This window comes from Odocoileus virginianus, chromosome 17 (genome assembly GCF_023699985.2).
Source record: "Odocoileus virginianus isolate 20LAN1187 ecotype Illinois chromosome 17, Ovbor_1.2, whole genome shotgun sequence".
In the NCBI taxonomy this organism is placed as follows: Eukaryota; Metazoa; Chordata; class Mammalia; order Artiodactyla; family Cervidae; genus Odocoileus; species Odocoileus virginianus.
This window is the reverse complement of record NC_069690.1, coordinates 42,809,436-42,824,854: the sequence shown is the minus strand read 5'-3', so window position 1 is coordinate 42,824,854 and position 15,419 is coordinate 42,809,436. Positions and strand designations below refer to the sequence as shown.

Below are 15,419 nucleotides of genomic sequence, written 5' to 3'. Positions count from 1 at the left end.
AATAACTGAGCATTTAACCACTCAAGAGGTCTTGGGCTTATGAAATGCTGAAATGAATCTTTAAAGCTACTAATCTGGCACTAAGAAGACATTGTAAAACCTCACAGAATCTATTTCTAACTAGAAATAAATTCTGTCTTTAAGACTTATATTGAGTTTGTTATATCAGCAACTTCTTTCACTGTGTATCATAAACAATGCTGAAGTTTCTGAAGACCACAAAAGACCAGAGAAGAGTCAGGGAAAAGAGAACAAATTGGGACAAGGAGGGTGGAAATAGATGAAAACATTTTAATTGAAAAATTAAATCTAGGTCTACATAGCAAACATTGAAGTGAAGGATTAGCAATTACTCAGCAGAAGTGATCTGGGAGTTCAAGCAAATGAGAATGGCCCCTTGTTATTGTTTGGAAAGATGAGATCTGTGGTCTACAGCAACAGGTGCTAAACTACCTTGGGCACATTTTGTTGTTTCAGGTTGTCCCCAAGAAACGGTAATAGGAAATCGGTTCTAGATTTATCTATCCTATTGAACTTTTCTGAACATTGGAAATTAGTCTTGATAGCCCTATTAAAAGTGTTAAATGATAGTACGGAGACATGAATTATATTTTCTCTCTTTTTTTATATCAGTAACACAAGCTAATTAGTAATACACAGACATGAATGTATTTTTAATATTTTGGAAACATTGTATTTTTGTCATTTTCCACTCCTACTGCTTTCCTAAGGAGGGAAGGTTAACATGAGTACTTTGGACAGCATTCTGGGGGAAATGAGAATTAAACTCATAGAAAAGGAAAAGGAAAAACTGACAGAAAACCTGCTAGCTAATGGTGAGTATTTTAGAAATAACTGTGCCTTTGATGGGAATTTGTGCTTATAAATATTAGTATGAGAATTTCTAAAACTAGTGATGTTTAGTACCCAAAAAGTATTTTGTTGATCTTGAGAAGAATTAATTTCTTATGTAAAGTTAAGTACTATTTCTTCATTTCTATAAATCCCAGGGAGCAGAAAACAGTTGTCTTTAGTTTATTGTTCTGTTCAACACTCTCTCACAAAAAACTTAATTTTCCCTATAATTCCTGAAAATGTTCATATTTATATCTTTGAACCAATTTTCTCACCCAAATATTGAATTGGTATATTTTAATTTCTATAGGACATTTCTATGCTGTCCCTCAGACATCATGGATTTTGTCAGTAACTGAGTTCATAATTATCACTGTGGTACTTAATGAAAGCAGCCACATGGGGCTTTTAGAAATATATTGGGGGCACGTTTGGTTGTCACAGGTGATTTTAAGATTGGGTACTATTAGTATTAAATTCTTTGAGCACTTCCCAGGTGGCACAGTGGTAAAGAATCCATCTGCCAATGCAGGAGATGCAAGAGATGTGGGTTTGATCCCTGGGTCAGGAAGATCCCCTGGATATGGGCATGGCAACCTACTCCAGTATTCTTGCCTGGAGAATCCCATGGACAGAGGATCTTGGCGGGCTGCAGTCCATAAGGTCACAAAGAGTTGGACACGCCTGAGCACGAATGCATGAGTGCCAGGGATACTAAGTGCTCTACAATTAATAGGACTTTTCAACACACTGAAGAATTGTTCCACAGATAATACCAATTGCATGTTCAGTAATTGAGAAACTCTGGACCCTAACTTGACTTGTATTTCCATACTTTTTCACTATTTGGTACCATCATTTTTATCTTAGTAATATAAGCTGGAATCCTGAGAGTTAAACTCTAACTCATTATATTACAAATGAGTACCATTCGTCTATAAAATGTGAGCTTCTTTTGCCAGAGACCATACCTGGATCTTCATTTTACATCTTTATCCCTCCCTCATCTTAGTACCTTTCACAAATTATAATAAATATTTAATGAAAGAATTAGAATAAATAAAAGAAGTTTCTATTCAAAATGAGAGAAAAACAAAAAGAGTGCTAGTGGCTGGTACTTACAGTAGCCTATTGACAGATGCCTCAACTATTTACTTACTATTATACTCTTCATACCAATTATTAATACCACAGTGTTGTCATAGTTATCCCACACAGAGTTAACTATCTTCTATTCTTGTAAGAAATATTTGGTCTTACTTGCATTTAGGAGCCCATGTTCTCAGGGAAGTTTATAATCCATTGCAGTCTATTCAGTTCTCAATGACATAATGGGAAAACAGTTTTATATACAAAATGTAAAGTTTTTTGCTTTCTTCCAGTTTCTTTTCTGTCATCTTCTTATTCTACCCTCATGTCCTTCTAATGTGAGCCAGTGGGCATCCCTTTTGAGATTATAATTTACTTTATTGTGACTAACTACAATTATATTATAGTTAGTAGAGTTATCAAAGGACTTTGTGAACACCCAGATCACTCCAAAAAGGAATCTCATGCCCTTTAGCTATCACCCTACAAACCCTATGTAATTACTAATCTATCTTCTGTCTCTGTAGATTTGCCTTACCATTTCAAATAAATGGTATAATATGTGGGTTTTGTGACTAGCTTATTTCACTTAGTATGTACAGGTTTATCTGTATTGTATGTATCAGTTAATTCATTCTTATTTTTTGCTTTTTTTCAATATTTTTATTGTGATAAAATGCACGTAACAAAATTTACTATCTTAATCATTTTAAAGGATACAGTTCAGTGGTGTTAAGCTCATTGATACTATTGTACAACCATTCAGTTCAGTTAAGTTCAGTCGCTCAGTCATGTCCGACTGTTTGTGACCGCATGGACCGCAGCACTCCAGGCCTCCCTGTCCATCACCAACTCCCAGAGTTTACCCAAATTAATGTCCATTGAATCTGTGATGCCATCCAACCGTCTCGTCCTCTGTCATCTCCTTCTCCTCCTGCCTTCAATCTTTCCCAGCATCAGGGTCTTTTCAAATGAGTCAGCTCTTCACATCAGGTGGCCAAAGTATTGGAGTTTCAGCTTCAACATCAGTCCTTCCAGTGAACACTCAGGACTGATCTCCTTTAGGATGGACTGGTTGGATCTCCTTGCAGTCCAAGGGACTCTCAAGAGTCTTCTCCAACACCACAGTTCAAAAGCATCAATTCTTCTGCGCTCAGCTTTCTTTATAGTCCAACTCTCACTTCCATACATTACTACTGGAAAAACCATAGCCTTGACTAGACGGACCTTTGTTGACAAAGTAATGTCTCTGCTTTTTAATATGCTATCTAGGTTGGTCATAACCTTCCTTCCAAGGAGTAAGCGAGTTTTAATTTCAACCATTACCATCATCCATCTCCAGAATTTTTTTCATTTTGCAAATTGAAACTTTATATTCATTAAACAAAAGCTCCCCGCTGCCCCTTATCCCCAGCCCCTAGCAGCCACCATTCTGTTTCTGCCCCTATGACTTTCTATCCCTCTGATTTCATATAAGTGGAATGACTGTTTTATTTCATGTGGCATAATGTCCTCAAGGCTCACCTATGTTATAGCATATATTGGAATTTCCCGCCTTGTAAGCCTCAATAATATTCCACTGTAGGTGCATCCCTCATTCTGCTTATCTGCTCATCCATCAGTGAACACTGTGTTGCTTCCACATTCTAGTTGTTTATAATGCTGCTATGAACATGAGTGTACTGCTTCATTCCTTTTTATTGCCAAATAATATTCCATTGTATGGATATTATTTTCTTTATCTGCTTATCAGTTGATAGGCATTTGGGTTCTTTCCACTTTTGGGGCATAATAAGCATTTCCAAACATACACGAAAGTAGTAATAGAATAATATAATTATTCTTTCTCACATGTTCCTGTCATCTAGATTGAACAAGTAGGAAGATTTTGTTACACTTGTTTTTTTTTTTTATTTTTCGGACTGAAATAGTTCAAAACAAGTTCCAACATCATTTTGTTCTTATGTACTTCAGTATGCATCTCTTAAAAATACAGACCATTTTTTATGTTACTGCAATGCCATTATATAATTTAATTCAAAATTTTCTTACTTATCTCTAGTTTTTTTACAGTTGTTAATAGTTTATTCAAGTCAAACACCAAAGTTTTCACCCTGTATCTGTTAAGACACTTGAATCTCATGGAATGTAAAGCTGATCCTCCTTCCTCCTTCTCTTTTACTAAAGTTCGAATTTACTGAAGAAACTGTGTCTGTTGCCAGTTGTCTTGTAGAGTATCCCACTTACTAAATTTGTTTTCTCATCTGTCTTGTTCCTCTAGCCTATGTATTCCCTATAACTAGAAGTCAGCTCTAATGGTTTAATTATTTTCAATTTTAACATTTTTTTGACAAGAATACTTCATATGTGATACTGTAACATTTTACATTTATTTCTATCAGGAAATACGATCTATTTTATCTTTTTGAAAATAGCTATACAATTGTCACAAAGAATTGGACCCAACTTAGTGACTGAACAACAACAAAAAACAGTTGTCACAAATTGCTTATTTCAAGTTCCATCTTCATTCCCTATAATGTGAGATGCCATCTTAACTATATACTTAGTTTCTATATTCACTTGCCTGTTTTTGGAATTCATATTCTGTCCTATTGGTCTAGTTATTCATACACTAATACTAAATTGCCTTGAATATGACAGCTTTATCATGTTTTAATATAGGTTGGTCTAACCCCAGGCCCTCGTTCCCCTCCCCAAGACACATAAGTATATGGCTTCCCCCAGGTCTGGCTGTTCTTTATGGGAATGTCTTTCTGTGTGACTTTTATTAGTAGGATATTTGTCTTTTTTTTTTAATCTTCCATTTTCTATGTAATATATTCCCAAGTGAGAAGATAATTGATTTCTTAGGGTTTGGAAATCACTTATGTGGTCAGAGTACTTATTGTATGTACTTGCTTATTATTGTGCCTAGTCAAAAAACCCCAACATGAAGAAATATGAAGGTATATGGTGCACCATTATTTCTTATTTTCTTTGGTACAGAAATAGCAACTATTCTTTCAAATTTAGATTGAACATAAAAATCTTCCACATTCAATATAGACTGGCATTATTCTGAGTCAAGCTTAGATCATGTGATGATGATGCTGTGCCCAGTTTGTTGTAGTTTGGGCCTCCATGGATATAAATGATGCCATACATGCCTCAGTAGGTGTGCACAGTAAGAGTACCCATGAACATTGTGAGCAACTCATTAAGAAGCTCCAGGAAAAAGAGGAAATGCCTCTTCCTGGCAGTATGCTTACCTGCCTAGCTTCCTGTTTTTCATGAGACTTTGGACTAGTAATTCCTTACTCTCTTTCAGCTCTTCATTGCTTTCAAAATGATGCTTGTTATATTTTATTCAAGATTTTAGTTGCTTTAAGCAGTAAGATGGGTCTGAATAACGTAGTCATCCAAATGGATGGAAACAACTTGCTGGTCAATTTTTGTTAGGAGTTAAGGTATCTAATCTGGGAGTTCAGAAAAGAAAAATAAACTTTACTCATTTTCATTTATTTTACCATTTGCTGTAAATAATTAAGAACTTGCTTAACCATTTTGAATATATCAATTCTAATATCCTTATTGACTGCCTTGGTATATATATGAAGAGACCTTATTAAATCTTGGCCTTCTTGATAAGGTGGATGAAGAAGTTGTTGTTCAGTTGCTAAATCATCCAACTCTTGTGACCCCATGAACTGTAGCACACCAGGATTCTCTGTCCTTCACCATCTCCTGGAGTTTGCTCAAACTCATGTCCATTGAGTCAGTGATGCCATCCAACCACCTCGTCTTCTGTCATCCCCTTCTCCTGCCTTCAATCTTTCCCAGCATCAGGTCTTTTCTAATGAGTCGACTCTTTACATCAGGTAGCCAAAGTATTGGAGCTTCAGCTTCAGCATCAGTCCTTCCAATGACTATTCAGGGTTGATATCCTTTAGAATTGACTGGTTTGATCTCCTTGCTGTCCAAGGGACTCTCAAGAATCTTCTTCAGCACCACAATTCAAAAGCATCAGTTCTTCAACACTTAGCCTTCTTTATGGTCCAACTCTTACATTTGTACATGACTAGTGGAAAAACCAAACCTTTGACTATACAGACAAAGCTGTAATCATAATGCACAATAAGTAACATCAATGGTCACATTGTAGAACCAATAATTTTTTTGTACATGCTTTTCTTTTTACAAGATAAGATTATTGATGTCAATAAAGTGGGTACTCTTTTGCAAAACATGGGGATGAACTTTACAGAACAAGAAATTAGTAATCTGACACACAGTCTACTAGGTGATGGTAAGTATTTAAGACATATTTGAATTGCTCAGGGTCTGTGGAGAATATGGACTTCTATAAAAGAAATCTCTGAAAACTCTTACTTGACATTGAGACAGAAGACAGTAAAGATGACTCAAGACAGAAAATAAACATGTTGATGTTGGACAAAAAGCAACAAAAATCTGTAAAGAAATTATACTTCAATTAAAAAATAAACATTTTTCTAAAAAAGAAAGTAAGCATGTTTTGTCCCTTGATATTTCCAGCAATTTCTGATTCAGTTGAGAATATGGCCAGTGCCACTATTAGACTTGGATAGAACCAGAGAAAGACAGTACTCTCCGGGGAGCGGAATGGTATACATTCCCTTTAACACAGAATTTTTTTTTTTAATAGAAGAGACAACTAAGCCAAATGTGGGAAATTACTTAAAAAAAAAAAAGAGTTCTATCACCACCATTATTTCCAGGGACTTTAGGACAGCAGAATAAAGGAGAAGTGATAAGTGTGGGACTTACTTCCTACACCACATGAGAAGGGCAGAGTCGTCCAGATAACCCAAGGGAAAGGACCATGAAGAATTCAAGCTGTCATGCAAGGAATGCAAGAATGCTCAGCCACTGATGCTTCTGCTTGCATCCTTATATTCCTGAACCAGATTCTGTGGTCCAAGGACTATGTTCCCAGACTTCTAATCTCCCTCAATGGGCTGGAGACAAACTCTAAAGAGCAGTAAATTTCACATTAGGGCTCAATTAATTCATAAACTAAATAAACAAAAGTTAAAGATATAAACCTGATATCACTCCAGTGAGGCTAAGTGTTTGAAACATTTCCTGACTATTTTACAATCTTAATTGAATTAATACTTGCTTATCTTATTAAGATGCATTTAATTGCATCATTGTATAGGACAGAACTGTTCCCTAAAATATTTTTTTGTTTCATTCTATAATTTTTATCACTTTCAATCTACCAGAAAGAATATGCAGATGATCTTCATTGTCTTATTTTCTTTGCATGGGATGACATATTCATTAGGAAAAGTGGGACTAGATGTGGAGCTATCACATATCATAATAGAAAAATATTTTTTTAGCTTAAGAGACCTATCTGAGATTATAATGGTACTTTTAAAAATATTGCCGTACACCAGGTCCGAGCACTTGTCTCATGCATCCAACCTGGGCTGGTGATCTGTTTCACCCTAGATAATATACATGTTTCGATGCTGTTCTCTTGAAACATCCCACCCTCGCCTTCTCCCACAGAGTCCAAAAGTCTGTTCTGTACATCTGTGTCTCTTTTTCTGTTTTGCATATAGGGTTATCATTACCATCTTTTTAAATTCCATATATATGCATTGGTATACTGTATTGGTCTTTATCTTTCTGGCTTACTTCACTCTGTATAATGGGCTCCTGTTTCATCCATCTCATTAGAACTGATTCAAATGAATTCTTTTTAATGGCTGAGTAATATTCCATGGTGTATATGTACCACAGCTTCCTCATCCATTCGTCTGCTGATGGGCATCTAGGTTGCTTCCATGTCCTGGCTATTATAAACAGTGCTGCGATGAACATTGGAGTGCACGTGTCTCTTTCAGATCTGGTTTCCTCAGTGTGTATGCCCAGAAGTGGGATTGCTGGGTCATATGGCAGTTCTATTTCCAGTTTTTTGAGAAATCTCCACACTGTTCTCCATAGCGGCTGTACTAGTTTGCATTCCCACCAACAGTGTAAGAGGGTTCCCTTTTCTCCACACCCTCTCCAGCATTTATTGCTTGTAGACTTTTGGATAGCAGCCATCCTGACTGGCGTGTAATGGTACCTCATTGAGGTTTTGATTTGCATTTCTCTGATAATGAGTGATGTTGAGCATTTTTCATGTGTTTGTTAGCCATCTGTATGTCTTCTTTGGAGAAATGTCTGTTTAGTTCTTTGGCCCATGTTTTGATTGGGTCATTTATTTTTCTGGAGTTGAGCTGCAGGAGTTGCTTGTATATTTTTGAGATTAATCCTTTGTCTGTTGCTTCGTTTGCTATTATTTTCTCCCATTCTGAGGGCTGTCTTTTCACGTTGCTTATAGTTTCCTTTGTTGTGCAAAAGCTTTTAAGCTTCATTAGGTCCCATTTGTTTATTTTTGCTTTTATTTCCAATATTCTGGGAGGTGGGTCATAGAGGATCCTGCTGTGATTTATGTCAGAGAGTGTTTTGCCTATATTCTCCTCTAGGAGTTTGATAGTTTCTGGTCTTACATTTAGATCTTTAATCCACTTTGAGTTTATTTTTGTGTATGGTGTTAGAAAGTGTTCTAGTTTCATTCTTTTACAAGTGGTTGACCAGTTTTCCCAGCACCACTTGTTAAAGAGGTTGTCTTTTGTCCATTGTATATTCTTGTCTCCTTGGTCAAAGATAAGTTGTCTTTAGGTACGTGGATTTATCTCTGGGCTTTCTATTTTGTCTTTGTGCCAGTACCATACTGTCTTGATGACTGTGGCTTTGTAGTAGAGCCTGAAGTCAGGCAGGTTGATTCCTCCAGTTCCATTCTTCTTTCTCAAGATTGCTTTGGCTAGTCGAGGTTTTTTGTATTTCCATACAAATTGTGAAATTATTTGTTCTAGTTCTGTGAAGAATACCATTGGTAGCTTGATAAGGGGAATATTTTAAAATCATGTTATTATCTCTGATGTTATTATTGAGTTTCCCAATAACATGAGCTAAGCTCAACATTCAGAAAACTAAGATCATGACATCTGGTCCCATCACTACATGGCAAATAGATGGGGAAACAGTGGAAACAGTGGCTGACTTTATTTTTGGGGGCTCCAAAATCACTGCAGATGGTGATTGCAGCCATGAAATTAAAATATGCTTACTCCTTGGAAGGAAAGTTATGACCAACCCAGATAGCGTATTAAAAAGCAAAGACATTACTTTGTCAACAAAGGTCCGTCTAGTCAAGGCTATGGTTTTTCCAGTGGTCATGTATGGATGTGAGAGTTGGACTATAAAGAAAGATGAGCGCCGAAGAAGTGATACTTTTGAAGTGTGGTGTTGGAGAAGACTCTTGAGAGTCCCTTGGACTGCAAGGAGATCCAGCCAGTCCATCCTAAAACAGATCAGTCCTAGGTGTTCACTGGAAGGACTGATGTTGAAGCTGAAACTCCAATACTTTGGCCACCTGGTGTGGAGAACTGACTCATTTGAAAAGACCCTGATGTTGGGAAAGATTGAGGGCAGGAGGAGAAGGGGACAACAGAGGATGAGATGGTTGGATGGCATCTCCAACGCAATGGACATGAGTTTGAGTAAGCTCAGGGAAACCTGGCGTGCTGCAGTCCATAGGGTTGCAAAGAATCAGACACAACTGAGCGACTGAACTGAACTGATATGGATATATTTCATTCTGCCCTTGCATGTCCTCAAATTGTTACCTTCTGAGCCACCAGGAAAGCCCCTGATTCCTCATAGGCATGAATATTTCATTATTTGAAATGATAGGTAAGCCATAAAACTCTCAAATATCTATATCCTCATCTTTCCAAAGGAAAAAAGGTTGATGTTGATGACCTTCCAAATCTTCTTAGGAACATGGGAATTGAGCTGACAGATAAGGAATGCTCAGAGCTGAGGAAAATCCTACCAATCAATGGTGAGTCACATGGTTGCCACTCGGACCTTTCATGGCCTAATTGTGTGGCCTTTTTGAGAAGTTATAAAACTTCCCTATGAAATTTCCTCTAGAAATTTCTGAACTTTAAGAGAATAAAATTCTAGGCTGTGTAGAAACCATATAACTGTCAATTAAATTTACTTTTTAAGTCATTAAAACTTTAGGCTCTGAGTAAAGCAATTGATATTGTGTGTGTGTGTGCTTAGTTATGTGCAACTCTGTGACCCCATGAATGTAACCCACCAGGCTCCTCTGTCCATGGGATTTTCCAGGCAAAAATGCTGGAGCCAGTTGCCATGTCCTACTGCAGAGGTTCTTCGCAACCCAGGGATCAAACCCACATCTCTTGTATTGGCAGGCAGATTCTTTACCACCTACACAACCTTTACCACTGGAAACCCTGACTTAATATTACTTATACTTAATTATAAAACCTAATTATAAGCAAGGAAAGAAAGGAAAATGAGAAGAGTGAAAGACTAGTAGAAGGAAGAGAAAGAAGTTAGAGGAAAAAAATGGTGGTCTAGTGGGTAAGAATCCATCCTACAATGCAGTGAACACAAGTTCAATTCTGGGTCAGGAAACTAAGATTCCCACATACTACAGAACAACTGAGTCAGCATGACACAACTAGGAAGTCCATGCACCTCCACAAAGATCCCACGTGTTGGCAACTAAGATCTGATACAACCAAAAAAACAAGTAAATATTTTAAAAATGGGAAACAACAGTATAGCAGAGTGGTAGAGAGCAAAGTATCCTGTGTCTGAATGCCTAGATTCAGATCCTAGCTCCACTACTTATCTTCTGTGTTATCTTGGACAAGTTTCTTCTAAACCTCAGTGTGTGAAATTCCTCATTTATAAAAAGAGGATAAAAATAATAAAGCACTTTGACATGTGCTTAGTATAAGATAAAATTTCAATAAAAGTTATATATTGTGCTGTATTGTAGTTGTGATTATGATGATGGTGGTGATACGTGTGGTAACAATGATGGCTTTAATGGTGGCAATGATGATGATGCCTCAGCATAGCCCAAACTCACAATTGCTTTTAGTAACAAAGATCATAGGGACATGTCACTTTTTTACAAGTTGTTATTTCTGCCTTCATTTTTAAAATTTCTAGTTAAAATAATATTTTAAGGAAAATTATGAAAATATATATTTATAGAATTATGAAATACAAAATACTCTTTTATGAATGACCATACAATTTTCATTCTGACATGAATTTGGCTTTTCTTATAGCTATTGGACAGGTGTTTCAAAATAGGGTTTTGGATGAAGTAAAGTCTCTCAAAGATAAGAAGATACATGTTAAATTCTTGAGTCTAGAACATTATACTGTGAATATTATTGATTCATTACTTATACATCCCTAAATATGTTTATTTTATCAGATAATATTCTTTATTGTATTTTTGCATCTAGCTTTGCATTTACCCAAGCAGGTGAAAAAAATCATTTCAAGTTTACTTGTATATAGCAAGTTAGTTATTTTAGAAATTTGTCACAAATAACCTGAGAGTTTATGTGACAAAAATAATCTGTTACTTCAGAAACCTATGAGATTAGTTGCTTAAGCTCTAGTTTAAAAATCATTAAGAAATTTTATGGTATGTTCTCTTACCCCCTCAAGCCCAACTTTAAAAAGAGAAATTTTTATTTGTAACTCTGCTACTTACTTTTTCAGTCATGAATATGATTTATTTTTATTACTGTTTTTCCATTACATTTCTGAGGTCACAATGGCTATTGGAAAAATAATTCATGGGTAGAGTTATATTTTTAATGTTTTGAAGTCATTTAATTTGCCTCATTTTAATTTTCTCTTTTTCTAAGGTGGGATGATTAATGTCAATGATCTGAACAAAGTTCTTGGAAACATGGGAATTAAGCTCACAGAAAAAGAACATGAAGATCTGATAGCTAATCTTCCAGTTGATGGTGAGCATGAAATTTATAATATACTTTAACATCTCTGAGCTCCAAGGGGTTATGTCCAGGTATCTGCTAAATATTTCTATTTACATGTCCCAGGCTAAAAAAAAATTCATTATATTTTAATTGAATAGAGTCTTACCTCCATGTTCTCTACATCTCCTATAAAACTGGGATCATTCTTCACTCTAACTTTCCCTTAATCCCTGTCCCAGTTAAATTCTATTTAACATCCTGAAGATTTCTTTACTCTGCTTTCTTTACTCCTGACTATCTGTTACCACTGCCCCTATAAACTGGTATTTATAGCCCCAACTTTCTACCTCATCAACATTTGACTTTGTCAGGTGTATTATTTTTTAACATGGTTGATATGAAATTGTATCTTGTTTTAAACTGCATTTGCAGATTGCCAGTGAGGTTATCATCTCATATCTTTACTGATCATTCAACCTTTCTTGTCTGTAAATTGCCTTTTCATTATTTTGCCTAAATCTATTGGGTAATTTGCATTTTAATAATTAATTTATGGTTGTTCTTTATGTACTCTGTACATGCGTGCTAAGGCACTTCAGTCGTGCCTGACTGTCTGCAGCCCCATGGACTGTAGCCTGCCAGGCTCCTCTGTCCATGGGATTCTCCAGGCCAGAATACTGGAGTGAGTTGTCATGCCTTCCTTCAGGGGATCTTCCCGACCTAGGGATCAAATCCGCGTCTCTTACGTCTCCTGCATTGGCAAGTGGGTTCTTTACCACTATTGCCACCTGGGAAGCCCACATACTATATGCTAATATGTATGCTAGTAGGATATAACATCCCACTCTGTATGTTAATCATTTTTATGTTTTATGTACAAGAAATCAAAATCATCAATTCTTTGGCACTCAGAACTGATACTTTTGAACTGTGGTGTTGGAGAAGACTCTTGAGAGTCCCTTGGACAGCAAAGAGAACCAGCCAGTTCCTCCTGAAGGAAATCAGTCCTGAATATTAATTGGAAGGACTGATGCTGAAGCTGAAACTCAATACTTTGGCCACCTGGTGCGAAGTACTGACTGGTTGGGTATGACCCTGATGCTGGGAAAGATTGAAGGCAGGAGGAGAAGGGACGACAGAGGATGAGATAGTGGGATGGCATCACCAATTCAATGGACATGAGTTTGAGCAAATTCCAGCAGTTGGTGATAGACGGGGACGCCTGGCATGCTGCAGTCCGTGGGGTCACAAAGAGTCAGACTGAGCGACTGAACTGACATAAGAAATATCTGTCTCTTACTTAGCGTTTTGCTTAGATTATCATCTTTCATTGAACAGAAGTTCTTAATTTTAATAGAATTAAATTTGTCACTGTCTTCCCTTACAATTTGTTTTCTGTTTAGAAAATTCTTCCTTATCATCAGATCTTAAAGATTTTTCCTATTGTTTTTATCCTATTTCTTTTTAATTGATAAAGAATTTATTTTGGGTTTTTTTTTTTTGTGAGTTAAGAGATCTAATATTTTTCTGTATTAATGGCCAGTATTTCATTAGCCCTTTTCCTACTGACTTGTAATATTTACTATCACATATACTAGAGTCAGTTTCTAAGTTTCTATACTGTTTCATTGACTTATTTTTCCCTCTATCAATATACTATACTACCTTAATAATAAGATTTTACATTAGTAAATCTTGAAATTGAGTATTGTAAGTATCCCTTCTTGAGATGTGTTACAATGGAGTATTACTCAGCCATGATAGAGAAGGAAACAATGCCATTTGCTGCAGCATGACAAGATTAGAGATTATCATGCTAAGTGAAGTATGTCAGATGGAGAAAGACAAATAGCATGTGATATCACTTACATATAGAATCTTTTGAAATGATACAAATGAACTTATTTACAAAACAGAAACAGAATCACAGACTTAGAAAACAAAGTTGGTTACCAGAGGCGAAAGCAGCAGGATAAATTGGGAGGTTGGAGTTAACATACACACACTACTATATATGAAATAGTAAACAAGGACCTACTGTATAGCACAGGAAGCTCTTCTCAGTACTCTGTAATATCCTATATGGGAAAAGGATCTGAAAAAGAATAAATATATGTATAAGTAAATCACCTTGCTGTGCACTTGAGACTAACACAACATTGTGAATCAACGATACTCTAATATAAAATAAATTTTTTAAAAGTACTTTTCTTGTTCCTCAAAATTATGTCAGTTATTTTGTAATTCTTAGTCTTCCATGAATTTTATTAACTGCTTCTAAAATCTATGATTAATACCATTTGGATTTGAATTGAATATGTATTAAAATTAGTATTGTGGTATTCGCAGACTCTTGATGACTTTCCAAAGTTGATCTGGTTTCCCACAACCTTACGAAGATATTTAAAATCAATTATTTCTTTTTCTTGTTATATTTAATGTGTTAGGAATTGCAGCCCAATTTGAATACTAGAGGTAAAATAGGCTTTCTTGTCTTTTTGTGGTTTTAATGGACAAACTTCTAAAGTTTCACCGTTGAATAATGATGTCTACTTTGACGTTTGTTTTACTGAGGTGAAATTCACATATTCATATAACATAAAATTAGTTGCTATGAAATAGATAATTCAGTGGTACTTAGTGCATTCACAATGTTGTACAGTCACTAATTCCAGAACATTTTTGTCCTCTTTTGAAGAATCTCTGTTATTTTAAGCTATTACTTTACACTAATCCCACCTTTGGTATTAGGGTAATATTGGCCTCATAGAATGAATTAGGAATTATTTCCTTCTCTTCTATTTTTTTGGAACAGGTTAAGAAAAATTGGTATTAATTTTTCTTTAAATGTTAGTAGAATTCACCAATGAAACCAACTAGTCCCAGGCTTTTTTTTTGTTGAGAGGTTTTAAATTGCTGATTCAATCTCTTTACTTGTTAAAAGGCTGTTAAAGTTCTGTTTCTATTTCTTCTGGAGTCAATTTTGGTAATTTATGTTTCTAGGAATATATCCTTTTCATCTAGGCTATTAATTTGTTGGCATGTACTTATTCATAGTATTCTCACATAATCCTTTTTATTTCTCTGAGGTTGGTAGTATGTCCCCACTTTCATTATTTATTTTAGTATGTTGCATCTTTTTCCTTAATCAATCTAGCTAAAGATTTGTCAGTTTTATTGGTCTTTTCAGAGTCAACTTTTCATTTTCTTGATTTTCCTGATTTTTCTGACCTCTATATCATCTGTCTTTACACCCTAATTTATTATTCCCTTCTTTCTACTAGCTTTGAATCTAGTTTGACATAATCCACTTCCAGGGCTTATGAAGTGCCCAGTCTTGCCTGAGGTATATGGCCACATTAGAGGAAGGTTACCAAATTAGAGTTCTGTTAGCAGAAAGAATAGTAAGTAGTCATGGCTGATGATTCGACAACCAGCAATGTCTGCCACATACCCCCAAAGCCTACCACGTGGCCTAATTCATATTAAAAATTCTTTACATATTTAATAAATGAATTAATCAGTAGACAAAAAATAATGAGGAAGAAAATTTCCTGTGGTAGAAAATGGTAGAAAGCCTTAACA

General features: G+C 35.7%; 1 protein-coding gene across 16 annotated transcripts in view; it reads left to right on the top strand.

The window, feature by feature from the left end:
- Positions 1-15,419, top strand: part of EFCAB3 (EF-hand calcium binding domain 3) — a 419,723-nt gene that overhangs the window by 162,657 nt on the left and 241,647 nt on the right. For all 16 annotated transcript variants that reach the window (XM_070479568.1, XM_070479567.1, XM_070479577.1 and 13 more), the window contains 3 exons: positions 732-836; positions 9,788-9,892; positions 11,760-11,864. In XM_070479568.1, coding sequence (XP_070335669.1) covers positions 732-836; positions 9,788-9,892; positions 11,760-11,864 — 315 coding nt within the window. The remainder of the gene's footprint in view (positions 1-731; positions 837-9,787; positions 9,893-11,759; positions 11,865-15,419) is intronic.